This window comes from Rhinatrema bivittatum, chromosome 5 (assembly GCF_901001135.1).
Source record: "Rhinatrema bivittatum chromosome 5, aRhiBiv1.1, whole genome shotgun sequence".
NCBI classification, from domain to species: Eukaryota; Metazoa; Chordata; class Amphibia; order Gymnophiona; family Rhinatrematidae; genus Rhinatrema; species Rhinatrema bivittatum.
The window spans coordinates 28,836,361-28,858,719 of NC_042619.1; the positions used below are offsets into that span (position 1 = coordinate 28,836,361).

General features: G+C 49.4%; 1 protein-coding gene across 5 annotated transcripts in view; it reads left to right on the forward strand.

Moving 5' to 3' along the window:
* MYO7A (myosin VIIA) overlaps positions 1–22,359 on the forward strand; it is a 284,107-nt gene that overhangs the window by 164,651 nt on the left and 97,097 nt on the right. For all 5 annotated transcript variants that reach the window (XM_029602172.1, XM_029602173.1, XM_029602174.1 and 2 more), the window contains 5 exons: positions 608–700; positions 6,685–6,779; positions 7,278–7,362; positions 14,889–15,107; positions 16,742–16,849. In XM_029602172.1, the coding sequence (XP_029458032.1) occupies positions 608–700; positions 6,685–6,779; positions 7,278–7,362; positions 14,889–15,107; positions 16,742–16,849 (600 nt within the window). The remainder of the gene's footprint in view (positions 1–607; positions 701–6,684; positions 6,780–7,277; positions 7,363–14,888; positions 15,108–16,741; positions 16,850–22,359) is intronic.

Below are 22,359 nucleotides of genomic sequence, written 5' to 3' on the forward strand. Positions count from 1 at the left end.
CCTGGGCGGCTTTGAAGAGCTCTCCCTGCTTTGATGAATCTAAGCAGATAGAGAACACGGGTGGTGCCAGCCTTTAGCAGACTTCACCAGAGGTGTCAGGCAGAGAACCACCAGAAGACCTGAAATGTGGAGAGTCTGATTAAAAGAGAAGAGTGGCATGGCCAGTATAAAAGGTGTGCACTGTATATTCCAAAAAACAAAAAAAGAAGTATAAGTATAGGGCATAACGTTTGTTAGAAAAAGAGAAATGCAGCTCTGCAGTAGGGACAAAAGAGAAGGCATTAGCAGAGAGAAATAAACCGGCTCACAGCAAGCAGACTCGAGGTAGCGCTGCTGCTTTTTGACCAGAAGGTGAAAATGAAAAATCAGCACCAGAACAGAAAGGGAGGAACAGAGGCAAAAAGTCCAATGTGCTGCTTAAGAGTCTATGTTCTCGGGCATTCTGTGCCTATGGGAAACATGCTCAGCACATCTGGATCTCAACATACAGGAGACAGCGAGGCAAACGGTGACGCACTGTCAGCGCTTTTCTTGACTGTGAAGGCTCCTTCCTTCCCGCTTGGACGTTTTGCAAGCTTTAACTCACGCTAGGCTCCCTCTCTTCCAGGGAGACCTGCGGGGAACGTGCCAGCGGATAGCCGAAGCCGTGCTGGGTAGAGATGACGACTGGCAAATTGGAAAAACCAAGATCTTTCTGAAGGTAAGGCGCCAAGCGTCCGTTGGATCTCAGTCCTCGTGCACAATGGCTGTGGTCACATCTTGCCGTCTTTTTAAACTAAGAGCTGAGGTTGCAGAGGTCCTCCCTCCCCATCCCACTCCCTGCTGGAATGGTTGACGTCTTGTATAAGCAGGTCCTGACAGCTGGATGCTGGAATTTGCACCAAATTTCAAAGGAAACGTTTGGACTTTTGCGGCTGTATTTTGCATGCAGGTAAAAAATCTGTAAGTAAAATAACTTGTGTAGACTTGAAACAATCTCCATGGGTTATTTTCAGATATTGCCTAAACCCCTTCCCCCCTCCGGGAACGCCTCCCCTAAAAGCGGCTAAAAGGACAGACATTGTGGGACAGTGTGTGTGTACATTTAGCTGTATTGAGCTAGGGCAGTGCTCCAAGAGGAATAGCCTGCTGGTTAGAGCAGAAAACTGCAAGCCAGGGGTTCAAATCCCCCTGCCCCTCCTTGTGACATTGGGGAAGTCACTTTACCCTCCATTGCTTTCCTAACGCGCTCATGGCGCCCGCAATACCCAAATTAGGGGGTTGACCTTAGTGCCTCCTTGCTAACACGACCCCGCCACGGCTGGCCGGTTATGAAGACCGACGCCAGTAAACTCGGCATCGGTTTTCATAACCGGCCGTCTACAGGTAATGAAAATGGACGCCGAGTTAACATTTTTTTTATTTTTTTTACTTAAGAGAAGAAGTACAGAAAAGCAGTTTTTTCTGCTTTTCTGTACTTCTTTTCAGTGTGCTCAGCTATTAACGCCTGTTCCAGGCAGGCATTAATAGCTGAGCGATAAATGTGTGTCTGAGACGCACATTTATTTTATTGCACGTGGAGTGAATGAGTATTTGCATGTGATGAGCGCTATCTCATTCACTTCGCGTCAGACGCACGTTAAATAGGCGCTAATCCCCTATTGCATTGGGGGGGTGGATGAGCGCATTGTATCGGCCCCTTAGGGATAGAATCATTAAGCCATGATGCTTTTCACAGGAGGGGGTCCCATTATCATGAATAAATATCACGGCTCTGTGGCTCAAACACCTCAGGACCCAGCAGGCCTTTAATGCAATGGGGGCCCCAACCTCAAGGGACCGCCATCACCTTAAAGGGCCACTGCCCCCAAAAAAAAAAGTCTCGTGGCTCAATAAGAGGTTGAGTGAGAGAGGGTCAGGGCTGACCCCCAGCTCAGCCCGGGGCTGCCACTCAAGGCGGCCCCGACTGCCCAGAAGAAGAAAAATTGGTGCTCGTGCGGCGATGGCCCCCCCCCCCCCACCCATAACCCCTCCATCCCCAAAGTGCTTAAAAATAAATAAGGTGTGCTGGGCGGACTCCCCCATCCCCTAAGTGCTCCCCCACATAGCCCCTCCCACCCCCTAAGAGACAAACAAAAGATATCCGGGACCCCCCCTTGAAGCCCTAAGAGCCCCCCCTTCCGCACCCCTCAAACCTTTAAATTCATGAGGAGGTCCCTCGGTGGGGCCGGGACGTACCCTCGCCCCTGGCCCAGTCGGCGCCATTTTCCAAGGTCCAGGTATCGGACCCTCGGCCACGTAGCCTGGGTCCGATCCCCGACCCTTGTACTAGTCACGTGTGGGGCAAGGTCCAGGTTCTGGAAAAGGGTGCGGACCAGGCCAGGTGCAAGGGACCGAGGGACCTGTTTGTGATTTTAAAGGTTCGGGGGTCAGGAGTGAGGTGGGGGTTCCTGGGGGGGGGGGGATGGAGGGGTGCAAGGGGGCCCGGCCGGGACACCTTATTTATTTGTAAGCACTTTGGAGGTGGGAGGGAGTACGAGGGTGGGGGTGGGCAGTTGCCATGCGGGCACCTACTTTTTAACTTCAGGGCAGTCGGGGGCCACCTCGAGTGGCAGCCCCGGGTTGAGCCCGTGGTCCGCACTGACCCCCCCGCTCAACCTTTTATCGAGCCTCGGCATTTTTTTAGTTTTTGATGGCCGGCACTCTGAATGTGAGGCGGGACCCGCATTAGGGTCCCCGGGCTCCTGCCTCACATTTACCACAATTCAAGAAAGGGCTGCTATTCTATCACGGCCGACCACCCTCTCGGTCAGCCGCAATAAAATATTTGCATCAAAGGGCCTAGTAATGACTTTCTCTGCAAGCAATTGCATTATTCATGTATGCAAATCGCATGCAAAGAAGGTGATTGTAATAGGGGAGCTCACCAGGGTGGGGACATGCAAACTATTGCATATGTCGTACAGTATTGCCGCGCTAGTGCTCTATCATGCGATGTGCGCTGTTTGACACGCGTTAGAGCACTAACCGCAGCTCGAGGCATCACCCCTTAGATTGATAGGGAAATGCCTACAGTACCTGGATGTAACCTGCTGAAAAGTGGAATATAAAATAAATAGATTGTCAAAAGGCAGATCACGTGGGTAAATCGGTGTTTACCTGAGTAACTAGCTGTCAGGTCAATCCAGTAACGAGTGGTAGGAAGAGCTGCGTTAGTGCCCAGCGCACCTGCGGTTGCCGCACGCACAGTCCGGCTCACCTACCACTCGATACTGTATGTAAATAGCTTGCAAATGCAAGCTGCGTCTAAGAAGCGTCCGTGAAGCGTTAGGCCCGCGCAACCCATTTCACTGTATAGAGCGCTATACAGCGCCTATACAGTAACCTGGGTGCGCGGGCCTAACGCTTCACGGACACGCTGGTACCTGTCATTTCAAATGACATTTGAGCGACGAAGCGGCTTACTTTTTTTGCAGCCCCCCCTCCGGAGACGGACATCGGCGAGGACGACCGCGGCTCCCCTCCCCTGCCTCCAGCTGCCCGCGAAGATAGACGCATCGCACAGGCGAAAGCGGCCCCTGTGCGTGCAATTGGGCCGCTCAAGACGTGACAGCACATGCCGTGACGCCAAACGTCGTGACGTCACGCCTTGAGCGGCCCAATTGCACGAACAGGGGCCGCTTTCGCCCGTGCGATGCGTCTATCTTCGCGGGCAGCTGGAGGCAGGGGAGGGGAGCCGCGGTCGTCCTCGCCGATGTCCGTCTCCGGAGGGGGGCTGCAAAAAAAGTAAGCCGCTTCGTCGCTTTTCACTGCCAGTCCTCTCTCCCCTCCTCCCAAAAAGCAAGGCTGCTTTTCGCGCCCTGCTTCGGGAGGAGGGGAGAGAGGACTGGCAATCCCGAGCGTAGGATTGCCCGTCCTCTCTCCCCTCTCTCCCTTGCAACTTTTTTTTTTCGTTTTTTTTCGTTTTTGTTTTTTTTTTCTTCGCTTTTTCGCTTTTTTTCGCTTTTGTTGCTTCGGGAGGAGGGGAGAGGACTGGGGCTGCCCCGGAGACCGGCACCCATGGACGCGGCCAGGGCAGGTGAGTGGGGGCTGGGGGAAAGTTTGCCGCCTACCCTTACCCCTGCCTCTAACGCAGGGGTAAGGGTAGGTGGTAAGTTAGCAGGTTAAACGCGCGGCAAAACGGCAGGGAAAGATAGCGATAGTCGGGGTGCGCGTCACTGTATGGGAGGGAATAGCTAATTCGATCGTTTACATGTAATATACATGCCGCGTGTGGAAGGGGTTACCCGGGGATTTAAGGACGCAGTAAGAGTAGGTTAAAGGGGATTGTGGATTGCAGGAAGGGCTAACGCGGCCGGAAAGTGAGTAGAAAGCGGGTTAGGAGCGGGGTAAACGCGGCCGCACTTTACTGGATTGACCTGTGTGTAAATTGCCTTCTAGATGGAAATCCGAGGAGTCTGCTCTCGCAGCTTTCATCTCATAAATTGGCTTAAAGCAGAACCAGATTTATTCCCACTGCTCGGAGCCATCTTTTGAGAAACCCACGTCTCAGAGCAGAAAGGGAACATTGTTCCTGCTTTCTAGGGTTTTCTTTTTTTTTTTTTAACCTAAATGATTTCCTGCAATGTACGGCTGGATATGCTGCTTCCATGAATGCCCCCGTGTTTCCTGCACCTGGATCATAAAAAAAAGGGATTTTTCAGATCTCGCACATCCTCCAGCAGGGCACCCGGCGTCCGCTAGAAACCCAGAGTTCTGGGCTCACCTAGGTCATGCCAAAATGTATCCTCCAGAAAGGGAAAGGCAGTTTGTTTCCTTCGCCGGCTTCTCTCCCTGTCTCTTTGAAAAGTTTAAAAATCAGGGATGTGTTGGAGTCGGGAGGGGATTTTATGGAAACAGCGCGCCTCGCCAGCTGGAGCGGAGCTGGTCGGACGAGAAACTGGCAGCACTGAAACATAAGCCCACAGGAATATTTACCATGCAGTGCGCGCCCGTCTGCATGGTAAATATTCTTCTATGCAAACTTACAATGTAAGTTTGCATAGAAGATAACTTGGTGAAGGTCGGAATGGAGCTGAGGTCAGCAGATTCTCTGCTGCGGGCCCAAACCACAGCGACAGCCACATCGCCCATCTCTGTGCAGCAAGGTGATTCCTGGATGTGGGTTTTGGTTTTTTTTGCCTGTAACTTAGCATAGGAAGGGGCTGGCCTAGTGGCAGTGTTGTGCGCTGCTAAACGGAGGGTCCTCGGGTTGAATCCCAGGTGGTGTGTTTTCCACGCCTCGTGTCAGCCAGGGCTGGAGATGTTTCAAAGCCAGCGTTTACAGTCACTGGGATGGGGGATTTATGGACACCATAGAGGGCCACCACCTGCTTACTGGATTTAAAGGCCGTGATGCAGAGTTCCTCTAGGAAGCCTGGTGCATGACTCACAGCCTCAGGGCCATTGCTGGCGGCAGGGGGGGGGGTCTATTCAGATAGAAGGACGATCCCCAGGCTCGTGGTGTGAGAATCCAAGAATTAGTTCCAACTGAGTTGGAAGAAAAAGAAGGACGTACCAGACGAAGAAAAACAGAAGCGTAGGTAGAGAATAAGAAGCAATGCCTGAGCTCTCTGTGGGGCAGGCCCAGGTCATGTTGCCTCACTGCCCGGATCTGTTCTGCTTTTGGACCACCAACTCTAGTATTTTGCATGACGTGGTATTCAGCCTTCCTCTCCAAAAGGTTTTATCAGGTCCTGGCAGCTGTCGGGGGCAGGAAACGTGCAGAGCTAATCTGTTTAGGAGGGCAAATCTGAGACTTCCTAAACAGGAAAGCGGGGTGGGGGTGGTTCTGTGTCCACAGAGGAAACAAAGTGAAGTGTCCCTATGAGAGGGACATGGAACCAGAAACCGAGAGAGAATATACGCCTGCACCACGCCCTCACTGTAAATTCATCACAGCTTTCCAGTATAACCGAACTCTTCACAAGGACAGGAACGAAGAAACTGAGAGCAGATAAAGACCGCCAGGCCCAACTCTGCTCCATTCTTCCCCATTAAAATTCCCTGGCTTTAACATAACCATGCTGATTATGTCACAGTTTAAATTACAGTGCTTCCCCATTTACAGTATTTTAGCTAATGAATGGAGAGATCTGGTACGGACTAAATATACCATGCAGTATTGACACATAAGCCCTCTGAGCTTTTTTCCAGACCTTCCGTATTATTTTCCCCAGATTGTGTCTGAAATGTTTATTTTTCCCTCCCAGTGGATCCTCGCTCACAATTTCAGAATGGGGCCTTTGTGACATCACAGTCATTTCCAGAGCAGGTGGCTGTGATGTCATAAAGCAGAGGATTATGACCTCACTAGAGAGAAGGTGCTTATATAAGGACAAAGCATATGTGATGATTCCAAACCAGTCTCAAACGCTAGAGAGACAGATGGTGTTCTGTATAAATGTTATCTTTAAGGGGGGAGTAGGAAAATTGCTGTAACATGTCTTTAAAACATTAAAAAGAATAAAATCATCCTGTAATGGCCATTAATAATAATGAAAGTGAGAGCAATGAGACTCTGGAGGGGGCTCTTAGGGGCCCCTGCATAATTTATGTTCTGAAAACAAAGGGGGTCCCACTGAGTGAAGCAGAGCTGGAAGAGCACCTTGGTGGGAAATTGGCAGCCCCGTTCCTGGATAACAGTTGCAAACTTTCTCTCCTCAGGATCACCATGACATGCTGCTAGAGATTGAGAGGGACAAGGCCATTACCGACAAGGTCATTCTCATCCAGAAGGTGGTTCGAGGGTTCAAGGACAGGTATGTGAGCGACGGGATGCAACTCTTGGGGAGCCTATGCAAATAAAACTCATGCGAAACCAATTTTAGCATGGGCTCGCAAAAAAAAAAAAGCAGACCAAAAAAAACGTAATGGGTACGTTAAATGTTACTTAATGCATGATTGCAAAATGATTTCGTACGCTCGCCATAAAAAATGTCAGAATGAGCACGCTCACACTGTTTTTATGCGTGGAAACTCAAAAATGCGTTGGTTAAATAGCGTGGAAGGTGAGCATGCCGTGATAGTTAGCGCATAAACCCATGCACCAGGATGAGCGCGCACTTTATTGCATTGGCCCCTCAGTGTTACAGAAGGTTCAGTTTTACTGGTAAGTGGGACGCCCTGATGAATAAAGTTAACCGCTTCACTGTCTCAGAAACGTGGGCTGGCCTTTCTTGTTACGCAGTGTGGATGAATGTGCATTTGTATCCATTTGGGACAACACAGGGATGTTGCTAACAAATATTCTTTTGCAGGTCAAATTTCTTGAAAGTCAGAAAATCCGTCTTGTTTCTTCAGAGATACTGGAGGGGCCATATTTGCAGGAAAAACTACACTGCCGTAAGTGCAGGACATGAGTATATGCTTCTGTTTGTAATGATCCTCCGTGCTTCCTCAACCTTCCTGTAGTAGTCCCTTGCATTCTTTTTTCTTCCTGGCCTTTAAATCCTGGTCTTCAAATTTTAATTTCTTGCTCAGCAAAAATGTAAAAATGTAAAATTAAGGGTCTGATTTACTTAGGCTTTTCTCCCATTCAGTATTGGTGGGGGGGGGAAAAAAAAGCTTAGTAAATCAAATCCTAAGTGCAGGAAAATAGCAAAGGTGTGTTCCTGACCAAGTCTACAGTGTCAGAGCAAGGACGCCATCCGCCCTTGGAGCTTTGGGGGTTAGGAGGGTGGTGAGGCTGCTGAGTTAAACTCGCCCCCTTCCCTGTACGTACCAGGATCAGTCCAGACTGCTGGGTTATGTCTCCCCTCCAGCAGATGGAGTCAGAGAGAAAACTGAAAGCACCTCCCAGATATACTGGTGCGCCACCTGCCGTCCTTCAGTATTTCCTCTGACTCCAGCAGATGAGAGACATAACCTGCGGTTTGTCCTGACTAAAATTCTTTTCGGGGTGTTTTCTTCTCTTTTTTTCCGCCTAAACTATCTACACTGTCTAGCTCAACTGGGTTTTCCCTAGTTTAAAAAAAAAAAAAAAAAGAGATTGTTTATTTCTGGTTATTATTTTATCAGCGGTGCTCGTTTGGGATCAGTGTTCAGGCAGGCGTGGAGAGCTTCGCTCTCCTTCTTTCCCGGATTAAGTGTCCTTTTGGTCTCGGGGGAGAGTTCACCGGTGGGCCGGTCACCCTCCCCCCCCCCCACTGCCAGTGGAAACTGAAGAGGGCTTTTCTCAAATTTCAAAAAAAAAAAAAAAAAAAAAGTTGATCCGTTGCGAGCACTTAAGTCCTGCTGGTTGCAGGCAGTGCTCTGTTTCATGCCCTAGCCTGCCGCGCTTACCAGGGACTCCGGAGGGGGTGGATTGTTGTTCACCCGGCGATATTTTATAGCTCCTGTTTGGCGCGCTTTTTGGCTACTGTACAAGCACTTACCTTTGGCGCGTTTTGTGTGCTGTCTCCGGATGCCGCGATCTTCGGCCTGCACGGCCTGTGGCAGGGCGGGGGCGCGACTCTCCAGGGAGGGTCTCTGCTCCCGTTGTATTCCCGGGGGCGAGGGACCCTCCCGGGGGCCGAGCGCTGCCCGCAGCGGCACGATCCAGGTTTCTTCGGCGCGGCAGGGGAGACTGGCTGCCACGCGGTCGACGGCCCCGCCTCCCTGTGAGGGGGAGCCGGCGGCCATTTTAGGCGCGCGGCAGCCTGCGGAGATGGAATCGGAGGATGAGGGTTCCTCTCCTCTTTCGCCGCCCGATTTGAGCCCGCGCTGGGGAACTGACCGAAATGGTCCTCCGGCCCCTCCCCCTTCGGGCTCCACTAAACGGAGGGTTCCTTTCTCCTCCAAATTTGTCCTTTTAATGCATCAGGCATTCTTAGAGGCAGAGGCAGGCTGGGAGCCGGATGACCCCCCCCCCCCCCCCCGCGAAGGTTCCTAAGGTGTCTCCTATTATAGGCATAGCGGGGGTGACTAGAAAAGCGGGGGCTTCAGGGGGAGCCGGCGACGTATCTTTAGGGGGCGCCAGTGATCCAGATGTCGACCAGGGATCTCCGGATGCTGCGGGGGCAGGGGTCTCGGAACCACAGGAGGCTCTCGAGGGGGATGACCCCGAAATTTTGCGCCTGTTTGGCAAGGATGAGCTGAATTTTCTCATCCAGCATGTGTTAAAGGAATTAGAGATTCCCGCCCCGCAGCAAGACACAGATACCTCTACGGGGGATGTAGCAATGGCGGGTTTGAGGGCCCCCCCGCAAACATTTCCTTTACATCCCAAGGTTGTACAGCTGGTATCTAAAGAATGGGAGGTTCCAGAGGCTTCCCTGCGGGTTAGCAGGGCAATGAATAAGTTGTACCCTCTGCCCTCACAGTCTTTGGAAATTTTTAAGGTTCCGGCCGTAGATTCGGCGGTCACCGCTGTGGTGAAGCATACTACCATTCAGGTCACGGGGGGCGTAGCGTTGAAGGATCTTCAGGACAGGAAGTTAGAGGTGCTCCTGAAGCGCATGTTTGAAATAGCGGCCCTGGGAGTCCGTGCAGCAGCGTGCAGCAGTATGGTGCAGAGAGCCACTCTCCGCTGGGTTCAGCAATTGCTTACCACACAGGAGCTCCCGCCTGCCGAGGCGGAGCAGGCCAACTGCGTGGAGGCGGCGGTGGCTTACACAGCGGACGCCTTGTATGATTTGCTGCGAACCTCTGCCCGTACTATGTCCTCGGCGGTCGCTGCTCGACGATTACTTTGGCTTCGCCGTTGGTCGGCGGACGCCTCGTCTAAGTCACGTCTAGCCGCTTTCCCCTTCAAGTGGAAGTTATTGTTTGGTGAGGAATTGGACCAACTCATCAAAGACCTGGGGGATAATAAGGTATATAAATTGCCGGAGGACAAGCCCCGGCAGTTTCGTCCTTTCGGGAATGAGCGATCCCGTTTTCGGGGGCAGCGCAGATTTCGCTCCGGAAGGGGTGGTTCTTTTTCGCAGAAACAGCAAGGCCCAAGGTCGCAGTCGTGGTCTCCTTGGTCTCCTTCCTTTCGTGGCAGGCGGCCGCAGCGATTGGGAGCTTCCCAGCAACCGTCCGCAGGGAAACCTCCCCAATGAAGGCGCGCTGGCCCACTCCTCCTTCCCCCGTATCGGAGGTCGGTTATCCCTGTTTTGGGAGGAGTGGGTCAAAATCACGTCGGATCAGTGGGTTCTCGACGTGGTGCGCTACAGTTACGAGTTGGACTTTGCTCGGCCCCTCCGGGACTTTTTTATGATATCGCCTTGCGGGCCTCGAGAAAAGCAACTGGTTATCGCCCAGACGGTAAACCACTTACGGACCCTCGGGGCGGTGCTGCCCGTTCCCTCGGACGAGACAAGAACGGGCCGCTATTCCATTTATTTCCTAGTTCCGAAGAAGGAAGGTACGTTCCGTCCTATTCTGGATTTGAAGCGAGTAAACAAGGCGTTACGCGTTCCCCGGTTTCGCATGGAAACTCTACGGTCTGTTATTGCGGCCGTCCACAAGGGAGAGTTTTTGGCTTCTTTGGATCTAGCCGAGGCATATCTCCACATCGGAATTCGGGAACGGCATCAGAGGTATCTGAGGTTCATGGTGTTGGGAGAACATTACCAGTTTTGTGCCCTCCCATTCGGCCTAGCTACGGCTCCGAGAGTGTTCACCAAGGTTCTGGTGGTGGTGGTCGCAGCCTCCCTGCGACGGCAAGGGATATTGGTTCATCCCTACCTGGACGATTGGCTCATACGGGCGAAATCGGGAGAGCGACTGCCACAGGGCGGTTCAGTTGGTGGTGCAGCAACTACAGTCGCTAGGCTGGGTGGTCAACTTTGCGAAGAGCCAGCTAGTTCCAAGTCAGCGGTTGGAATTTTTGGGAGCTCGTTTCGATACCCTGGTGGGCAAGGTATTCCTGACTCGGCAGAGGATGGACCATCTGATGTGTCAGGTTCAGAGGCTGCTGGGTCTCCACTTGCCCACAGCCTGGGACTATATGCAGGTCATTGGACATATGGTATCTACTCTGGAGATGGTACCGTGGGCTTTTGCTCATGTATAAATCTTTTGCTCATGTATAAATCCATCAACATCATATACAAGACCATCAACCAACTCACGCAACTAGATCTTCAAATACCATTTAAAAAATACACTTCTGCCAGACCTATTAGGGAATACTACAAAGAGTCACTCCAAATTCCAAATGCCAAAACCTATCAACATAAATCTTTGAGTCTCAGAGCCTTCTCTACAGCAGGTCCAGTTCTGTGGAACTCTATACCACCTGATCTAAGACAAGAGCCATGCGCTCTAACATTTAGGAAAAGACTAAAAACTTGGCTTTTCAAAAAAGCATTTCCAAGCCTTGAATAAAATACACTCATCAACACAAACTGCCATGTAACCTCTGGATCCAAATAAGAATCCACCTATCATAATCTTATCACTATTACGTTTTGAGTTTTATCATATCATCACCATACTCTACTGTGTCATATTGATTCTCTTGTTTATATTACCGCTCATATTTATGTACCGTCACATTCATGCAAATAGGCTTATTTACTTACTCTGCTGCAAATAGGCTTATTTACTTACTCTGCTGCACTATCACTTTAATTGTGTTAAATGTAAATATTACATTGTTTAACCTCTCCCCTCTTCCAGTTCCAAGTTAATTTTCCCTGTTATATTGTAACTTTCTCACACCTTTTAATTGATTCTCTGTATTTAAAGTTCAAATTTGTATTGGAAATATTTATTACGTTACGCTATACTTTGCACACATTGTTATTTGTAAACCGGGTTGATGTGATCCCTATCATGAAACTCGGTATAATAAATAAATAAATAAATAAAATAAATATGCGGCCGTTGCAAAGGGCTCTCCTTTCGCGCTGGGATCAGAAATCCGAGGATTACGGAGTACAGTTACCACTGTTGGAGCCGGCGCGCTCCAGCTTAGCGTGGTGGTTGGTCCCGGACAATCTGCTACAGGGAGTGGACCTTGAGCCTCCCGATTGGGTCATCGTGACGACGGATGCCAGCCTGACCGGTTGGGGAGCTGTCTGTCAATCACGTGCGGTACAAGGGTCGTGGACCCCTCGCCAAGCTTTGTGGTCCATCAACCGTCTGGAGACCAGGGCGGTCCGCCTCGCCTTGCGTCAGCTTCTGCCCTTGGTGCGGGGACGGGCAGTTCGGGTCCTCACAGACAACGCAACCACGGTAGCATACATAAATCGCCAAGGCGGCACGAGGAGTCAGCAGGTGGCGGTCGAGTCGTCCTTATTAATGACCTGGGCAGAGCGCCACCTCGCCCGCATCGCGGCCACTCACATCGCAGGCGTGGACAACGTGCAGGCGGATTATCTCAGCCGTCAGTACTTGGATCCAGGGGAATGGGAGCTCTCGGACCAGGCGATGAGACTCATCACCCGGCGATGGGGTGTGCCGCGACTAGACCTGATGGCAACTCGGCTCAACGCCAAGGCAGCGCGTTTTTTCAGCCGGAGGCGAGAACACGGATCGGAGGGGGTGGATGCACTAGCGATTCCATGGCCTTGTCACATCCTACTATATGTGTTTCCCCCCTGGCCCTTAGTCGGCAAGGTGTTGAGGCGTCTCGAATCCCATCAGGGTCCAGTGATTCTGGTGGCTCCCGAGTGGCCAAGAAGACCATGGTTTGCGGACCTAGTCAATCTTGCCGGGGACGGACCGTTACGGTTGGGCCACCTTCCGAATCTTCTTCGTCAAGGACCGGTATTTTTCGACCTGGCGGATCGCTTTTGTCTCGCGGCTTGGCTTATGAACAGACACTTGTCGGAAAAAGACTTCAGCAGTACCCGTTTGAGACACGGCAAATCAAAGCCTGGTAGGCCCTTTGTTGGGTCATCAACAAGAAAAGAGTTCATGGGGAGATTAGCTAATCGCATCTCTCTCCATCTCACCTCGGTGGTGGTCAGACAAAGGCAAGGACAGTCAAATGGGATGACAAGAAGATAAACAAATAGCAGAAGGCTGAAACTTGTCGGAAGGTAATGGCAGAAATGAGTTTAGATAAACACTGGCAACAAGCTTTGCCGATGACCTTGGGTGGTGCAGTGTTGGACAGCTCAGGTACCCATAGGAGTGGAGTGGCGTGGGGTGCAGGGCTCCAGACATACTTCGCATGGCTTCTTGTAACTGTATGTCAACCAGTTTTATGTAAGACAACTAGGCCCATGCTAGAGTATGATATTCTGCCACCGAATAGCAAAGGATGTCTGAGCAGGACTGACTCAATACTTATATGAGTAGCTTTCTAGGCTAGAGCTATGTTCAATGCAGATTAATGCAAAATGAGCTAAGGATGATGTTACCTGAACAGCCAAGTAAAGCACAGGTTGAAACAAACATGACGGGACTTAAAAGGGACACATAGTCCTCCTCCAGCAGTAAATCCTGATGTTTCACTCCTTTAGCTTTCACACCACTCTGGAAACACATCCCACATCCCATCTAATTACAACTTTGGAAACAAACACTACCATCCTAATACTCCTGGTGATTTACTTGCATATTCAGGCAGCATCATCGCTGGCTCATTTTACACTGACCTAACAAAGGAACCATTGCTTTTGGAAGCTAATCACAAGTGCATTTAGTCTGATAAAAAAGGTATCGCCTACAACTTTTGTGTTGACCTTTACTTCTGCATATCCAAGCGGGGTAGCAAAGCAACCACCCTACTCCTAACAGCTATGAATTAGTTTCACCACTTTGCCTCCAGAGGTATGTGTCTTGCCCCTTTGCAACTCTTATATTCTAGTGGATGATGTGAAGTCACACCCCCTTCCCCACGGAGAAATGCAAAAGAGGAAAAAATGTTTCCCCTGGTCCTCACAATAACTGTGTTGTTGCCTCCTGCCTCTTAAGACTTCCTCTAGGTCCTAAAGAGGACAGTTTATAGTCTTAATAGTCTTAACGCAAGAAATTCTATAGCTGTCTCCAATTGTTCTTAGTTTAGTTTATGTACTTAATCGCCTTTTTAATTTGTAAATCAAGGTGATGTACAATATTTATAAAAACCAATGTTAAATAAAACAAATACAAACCGCAAAAATAGCAAACAAATGCATACAATAACATAAATTGATTCAAAGTAAAAATAAAAACAACTAAAACGAACTGTGCTAAAAAGAACGATAAGCAAAGAACTATGGGAAGTAATCCAGGAAATCAGCTGGCATGTCATCCAACAGCGTTAAAGGGTCAATACCAGTGAGGCATGCCTTAACCTTGGCATATTAGTCAGCAGCACCCATACAGTTAAAGAGATGGTATCAGACAGGCAAGGATATTGGTTGGTATGTTGGCCAACAGATTTCAAGAGTGGCATTATTAGGGGAAAAGGGACTTACTTAATGAGAGCTTAAGATATTTTTTGTTACTTTAATGTTGGTTTCATTTTGTCGAGTGAATAAAAAAAGGTTATTTATTTTTCATTGATCCTTTGCTCAGTATTTCCAATGGTCATCTTCTGATCCCATATGCAATATTAGTGTACATGAACCTTTGATGACTGTGCTTGGCCAATTTGTGACAATACATATATGTTCATGATAAAAGGATTGCCTTATAAAAGTATTAACTGGATTGGACAGTTAAGATGGAAAATTATTTCCCAGGGTTCGTAAAATTATAGTGCTGAGGATAAGTGAAAGCTAGCATGCCTATAGTGAAAAGTGTTGTAGATAAAGCCTATTGATAGAAAGCGGTACAGGTCAACATTCCAGACTAGAGAAAGGGAAGAATTTCCAAAAATCTGTGCAAATGGCTGCACGTCATATAGAATGCACAACTAGGTGGGAACAAAAGCTGTATCCTTGATTTTTATTCACGAAAAATTAACAATTCTCGCATCCCTAGCATTGGCCTGGAATGAGCAGGAGCCTCATTTTCTCTTTCAGATGAAGATCGGGTTCCTGAGGCTTCAGGCCCTCTATCACTCGCGGAAGCTTCACAGGCAGTACCACGTAGCGCGGAAGCGAATCATCGAGTTCCAGGCCCGGTGCAGGGGTTTCTTAGTGCGCAAGGCCTTCAGACACCGACTCTGGGCAGTCTTCACCATCCAGGCCCATGCCAGGGGTATGATTGCACGCAGATTGTACAGGCGCCTGAAAGGAGAGGTAAGCAATGCTTAGGAAATGTGATTCGCTATCACGGGAGAAGAAACTGTACCCATTACCCACTGTGTAATGCTTCACACACTCTATACAGGGACAAAGATTACGCCTACATAAATCGGGGGTGGGTGGGCGGTGTTTCCAGGAGGAGCAGAGTTAGCCGCATAAGTTATGCAGCTAACTCCGATATTCACTTAATGCATGCAGCTAATTCTGGTCGGACCATAGGGCTGACCTAAAGTTAGCCAGTTATACATATGTTTATCCGGCTAACTAGCTGATCCGCACAGCGGCTGAAAATCGACCCCCTTCCCGCTCCCAGAAATTGTAAACTAGAATTTCATCATGGTGCAATACTGTGAGCTGCCAGCAGTCACTTGGGTTCTGCGGACGTGCAACCCATGCTCGGCGTCACTGAAGTCTGGAGTGCCATAGCAGGTAGATGGCTTCTTCGAGCGACCGAGGCTGTAACTTGAAGGTTGAGCAGTGGGAGCCAATGCGTTTGCCTCACTGTTCTGGTCCATGTGCTGAAGCCTCTTCTCAGCATATCATTACGCTGGGCGAGGCCCCATAATCCAGTGTCAGTCCCAGGATCATAAACACCATTCATTTTCCTGGAGCTCTTCTGCATCCATTCTCCAGTGACATTAGTGGGAAGATGAATGGTAAAATTAAGAGTTTTATGGCCTTGACCGCTTCTGAATTAATGATCTGACACGGGTAGACCAGCAATCCAAATAAATTATAACATACACCCTGCCAGCAAGTTTATAGAGCAAAATGTACTACCATAGTATTTATTATAGATGAATCCCTGCGAAAAGATTGATTGCTGAAGCTTCCATCCTGTTCTCATTTCTTACCGGCATGGTAGAGATTAGATCCAAATGCAGTTCAAAAAAATCTTATAGAAAAGTCATTTTATAATTACAGTAATGCATTTGGGGGTGATTCACAGCACACTGATGGCAGCCTATGTGTACAAACATGCACCTTGTCATATCTTGTTGTTCACTCGGGGTATTTTTACGATGCCATCAATGTCCAGCCTTAGCACAGCGTGAGTCATGTGACTACCAAGGGGGCAATTTTCAAAGGGGTTAGGTGCCTTGGCTCTGGCAGCTAGGCAGCAAAATCAGCACCTCTGAAAATGGACTGCAGCTGAACACCTAAACTTAGAAGCGTAAAAAGTGGGTGGCCCTGGCGACAGAGGAAGAAAGTAAACGTGCTGGGCACTGATTTTCAGCACTAAGCACCTGGCTTAGGCACCTAAATCTCAGCAAGCGAATTGCAGGGGCCACATTACGCTCTTAAATTTGAGGTTCCTACATTTAGGAATATTTTCAGCCTGAAAATATTTTTCCCTACATTTTTGGTGCCTAAATGAAGCGCTGAGCACTTTTCTGAAAAACTGACGCCCAACTCCCTTTACCTGAAGAACCTGGAAATAACATTTGGGCGCATGAAGGTTAAATGGCTTTCTCTAGAACATCCCACGAGTGAGGGAGGTGGGGGTTGAAGCTTTCACGACAGCCGTCTGCGCCCCCTCCATGTGGCTATGCCGACAAGTTAAAGCGTTGTTGCGTCTGCGGTAGGTACGTGACTTTTGTGATGCGCTGTCATTTCCCCCCCGCCAGTATCACCGCCGCCTGGAAGCGGAGAAGCTTCGGCTTGCTGAGGAGGAACGCCTGAAGAAGGAGATGAGCGCCAAGAAAGCCAAGGAGGAAGCAGAGAAGAAGCACCAGGTACAGTAACCTAGATTGATTGCCCTCATCTTCCCGGGTCCAGTAGACCAAGCTGTATTATTCATGGGGCAAACTGACAACAGGGCATCTAATTGGCAGTGTACGTGCACACCTTTCAGATCTCGCGAGCCCAGATAATTTTCAAGCACAGGGTGCATGCATGCATTGCGTTTGACTATTGGCTTGTAATGCATCTAAAAGTGCATGGGAACACTTACACGCTGTAGAGAACACAAGTTAGTATCACACCTACTACACGTGTATATTTCTTTAAACTGAAATGTGAACACGTGGTTTCCAGCCACGCCTCTTGGGTAGAAGCAAGATCCCCTGTTAGTCGCCTCCAGAAATCATCTTTCCCATGCTGAACCCCAAAGCTCTGTAATAATGTAAATAGCCAGCAACACCACTGTGATCATTACCTGAACACTCAGCCCTCCTGGGTCAGCCAGCTAAGTGAGCATCTGCCTTTCCACTAGGTCTTCTAGGTTATTGTAGCACTTGCAGCCTGCCAGACAGTCCTGGCTGCCATTTAGGTTTTATCATCACACGAGCTAAATAACTACCCTTACTGGTGAGACTCCTAGATTCCCCGACTACATAACCACCTGCGTTTCTTCTCGGGCCTTCAGCTATTACTGTACTTGCAGCCTGCCAGACGGACCCAGCTGTCAGTCGGTTCTGCCGTCGCAACCTGCTAAATAAACACGGTGGCTTGCGTTTCCACTACAGCTCCTGATATTTCATATTATCCACTGTGCAGTTGATTCTGGCAGCCCCAAGACTTGTTGAATCAGTCCAGAAAGCACTTAAACGCCTGCCACTAAGTCATGCTTCTTTCTGTCTTATTACTTTTAGGAACCAAGTGTCCCCCGTGCTTATCCCATGCTCTCCATCACTGTAGTGTTTTAGCCCCCACCAGCCACTCCGGGAGGGCGTACCAGGCATCCACCACCCTTTCCAGGAAAACATATCTTCTGACTCGGTCTTCCATCTTAGAGCCCGATATCATATCCCGTAATTCGAAACCTTCATTTCCCTTGAAACAGGTTTGCTTTTTGTGCATTAATACCTTTCAGGTGTTTGAATGTCCCTGTCTTACCTCCTCTCCTCTGGGATATATGCGTGTTTAGATCCCTAAATCTCATCTCACACGGCTTCTGTCGCAGACCCCATACCATTTTGGTAGCCCTTCCTTCTCTGGACGGACTCCATTCTGTCCGTAGTCTCCTGGAGATAAGGCCTCCACTACTGAGCACCGACTCCTCCAGCTGAGGTCTCACTAATGACCTGGACATCAGCATAATCACCTCCTCTTTTCTACTGGCTATACCTTGCCCTTTGCACCGTGGCATCCCTCCATCCCTGGCCGCTGCCACCTCACTCTATTTCACTACCTTGAAATCATGGGATTAGGTCGCCCTGAGTCCTCTTTCCTGCTCCATGGACATCAGCATTTCACAAAGTCGTTCTGCACCACTCCCTTACACGTCTGCCTTCAAACTGCATAATTCCGAACTTATTTTTGTATTGAAACTTAGACTCCAAGTAGTCAGCCACTCTTTTCAGCTTTCTTAGATCACTCGTCATTCCAGCTGCTCCCTCGGGCGTGCTCACTGTATTCCATATCTTTGCATCATCTGCAAAAAAAAAAAAAATCAGTTTTCCTCCTAATCCCTCTGTAATATCTGGACCCTGGACTAGTCCTTGAGGGACTCCATTCATCACCTTCCTTTCTTCGGAGTGAGTGCCATTCATCACCAAGCTCTGTCTTCTATCCCTCAACCAGTTTCTAATCCATCCCCAGGCTGCTCAGTTTCTGCGTGCTGGGCAGAATCAGGATCTTTGCTGAAAAACCACATCCAGCAACCCAACCCGCCTGTCCCTAATCCAGCTCTCTAGTCACCTTATTGAAGAAATCCATTAGATTTCTTTGACGCGATCTCCCGCTAGTAAACCCATTGCTGCTTCGCGTCCCGCAATGTGCTGGATTCAAGGTGCTTCACCTCCCTTTCCTTCAGAGGAGTCGCCGTCAATTTTCCCAGCACCAAAGGCAGACCTACAGGTCCCTAATTTCCAGACTCCCTTCCTAGCACCACTTTCATAAAAGGGGACAATCTCGCTGAACCTCCCCCACCTCTGGTGGGTCCTTCGGTGGACCCACCAGAACCTCTCTGGACTCCCTAGTATCGTACAGTGACTCCCGCCCGGTCCCATTGTGTTTTCCCCCGTCATTTTCTTCTACACAAACACGCTTTTCCATTGCCGGTGTGGCCCGTACCTCATTACCCTACGTAGCCTTTCCAACACCTGACGGGCCTTCTCCAATATGTTTAGAATTTCTTCTTTTTCCTTGTTGTTGTTATTATTAATAATAAAACTTATGATATGCAAACTTCCGATCCATCAGCTCTCGGTGGCACACAAAGTAAACTGCGTCATGAGAACATAGTATAAAACACCAACAAAACAACAATTCATATAAATTCTCATAATACCATGAACAAATCATATCTGTCATAAAAATGAAACCAGCTAACAACCAATAAACCTAAGAACAACAATACTGGGTAAGTTATATCACAGATTAAAATAAGGAAGCAGCATCAACAAGCCGCCTGGATGACATCAGTGTAGGCCACAAGGCAGAGAGTTCATAACATAACAGCAGCTTGCAAGCCCTGCCTTTCCAGAATTACTTGGATAAGGCTCACAAAATTGGGCAGATGCTTCACGAAAGAGCCAAGATTTGATAAACTTGAGAAAAAGCAGGAGGTCATTAAAAAAAAGTATTGAATGATTTGGGCAGAATGGGTGATGTCGTTAACTGGTTGAGTTCTTTTTTTGGCAGAAAGATCTCAAAAGGTTCAGGTGAGTGCTTGGGTACCTCCATCTTGGCTTTTGAATTCAGTAGGGCCAGAAGCATCCTCATTATATACCATATGTCCTATCCTTTTTAATGTGTACCAGTATCCTCTGGGAGTGTTGATTAGATCTCTTGGGGTAAAGTACTGCATCTATCTCTCGATCTATCTATCTCTATATACATTTGACTTCATCCAATGCCTAAGTGATTTTATAAACCAAAAATCCCCAGCACCTCTAAATTATTCTGGAATATTAAATGACAAACATTCCCAACTCCAAAATATATCCAATATAAATGTTGTTGAAATTATTTTCTTGCAATTTCTTTTTATTGTTACTGTTGACTTTTCTCTAGAGAATACTAAAAAAAATTTTTATTACCACATAAATTTTTGAAGAAGGTGAAACGTTTCATAAATTTTCTCATGACATTACCTCCTTGTAATGTATCAAGTTTTTTAATCATGAACCATCCACCTCCATCCTTAGGGGTAGATTTTCAAAAAGCGCGATTTGGCGTACTTTTGTTGGCGCATCAGGCGCCAACAAAAGTACGCTGGATTTTAGTAGATACGCGCGTAGCCGCGCAAATCCTGGATCGGCGCGCGCAAGGCTACCGATTCTGTATAGCCGGCGCGCGCCGAGCCGCGCAGCCTACCTCCGTTCCCTTCCCCTACCTAACCCACCCCCCCGGTCCTGTCTAAACCCCCCCCTTACCTATGTCGGGGGATTTACGCCTCCCGGAGGGAGACATAAATCCCCGCGTGCCAGCGGGCCGCTAGCACGCCGTGACGCGACCTGGGGGCGGGTCCGGAGGGCGTGGCCACGCCCCCGGACCGCCCCGGGCCATAACCACGCCCCCGGACCCGCCCCCGAAACGCTCCGTCCCGCCCCGAAAACGCTGCGCGAATCGGGCCCGCCCCCGACACGCCCCCCTCGGAAAACCCCGGGACTTACGCGAGTCCCGGGGCTCTGCGCGCGCCGGTAGGCCTATGTAAAATAGGCGCACCGGCGCGCAGGGCCCTGCTCGTGTAAATCCGGGCGGATTTACGCGAGCAGGGCTTTTAAAATCCGCCCCAAAGTGTTTTTTAATTTATGTGACTTGTGCGCTGTGAATGTTAAAATAAATCCTATTTTTTTAAAGAAATATTTATAGTTATATTTCAATTATTCACAGAGTGTTAGACAAACAGATTAAGTTGGTAGTTTGCTTCATCCTACCAGACTGAACTTGCAATCCAAATGTAAACCAAAACCGACTTATCATAAAAGGTGTCGTTGTCCACCCGACAAGGCCTTGTTTCTGACCCAGCAGGGTCTTTCCTCAGGGGATGTATATGTTCTACTATATAGTCGGAATTACTTATCTTTCAAACTGTTTCTTACAACGCCACTGTTTAGACTGTTTTTTGCCAAGCCGTCATGCAGACTCCTCCTTCGGTACACTCGCTTAAGTTCCAGCTTTCTTTGGACCCGCAATCAAAGTCTTTTAAATAATATACTCCGCCGTTTGCTCTTACCCAACGCTCTTTATAAATAGCATCCTTTCTAGATTCATTCGAGCAGTAATGCTTCTTCCCTGTACGTACCAGGATCAGTCCAGGACACCTGGGTTGTGACTCCGCACCAGTAGGTGGAGACAGAGCAAAACTTGTGGGCGGAGCCATATATATGCCCCTGTGCCAGTCACAGCCCCTCAGTCTTACTCTGTCTCCAGTAGGTGGTGCAGGTCTAGTCACAGCCTCTGAGTGGCCTGAGGACTGATAGTTGGTTAGTCAGGGTCATGGTGGTTTTATTGGTTTCAGTTTATTGGTTTTGGTAATTTAAAAAAAAAAAAAAAACCAAAGAAAAGGATTTGAAGGTGAGAAGAGACAAGAAGAAGTTGTCCGTCCTGCCTCCCAGGGGGGTGGGAAGGTTCTGAGGGGACTATCCCCCCCTGGTTGAGGCCGCTGCTGAGGGTCGAGGACCCGGCCTGCCACTGGCAGCAGCGTGGGGGTGACACCGGGGAGCCCGGTTCACTCACCCCCAACAGAAGCAAGAGATCCAGGACTCCGGACAGCAGCAGGTTTGCGTACAAAAAAAAAAAAAAATTTGTACTTTTATTTTTCTTGTGTGGCTCTTCGTTTCTTCGCCGGTGGGGGAGTTTTCTCGGCTCGGCGAGGCACGGGGAGTGTTTCGGCGATAGGAATTGATTATTTTTCTTATTAGTGCGCCGTCCGTTCCGCCGCGACCGCATGGAGGCCGAGGGGAACGGTTGGCCGTGCTTGCGGCTCGGCGCGCGCGCGGCTCCCGCGAGAGGGGATTTGCTCCGCTTGCGTCCCAGGCGGGAGGGACCGTCCGGGACAGACAGGGGGAGCCGATCCCGGTCGGCACATTAGCAGTCGCGCATTTTCGCCGCTCCAGTCATGCCGGCTGACCCCTTCCCGCTCAGCGCGGGAGCGGCGGCCATCTTGGGGTCAGCTCGCGAACTTGTGCGCGAACCGGCAGGAAATCCCGGCATGCCTCCCGCGTTGTCTCCTTAGCGGAGGCCTACGGGGGGGGGTCCTCCGGGGGGGCTGAGTCCTCGGATGAGGCTAACGTGGATGGGAACTCCTCGTTTCGGGGTCCTCATTTTTCGGACGTTTTCGCACCTGCGCGCCTCT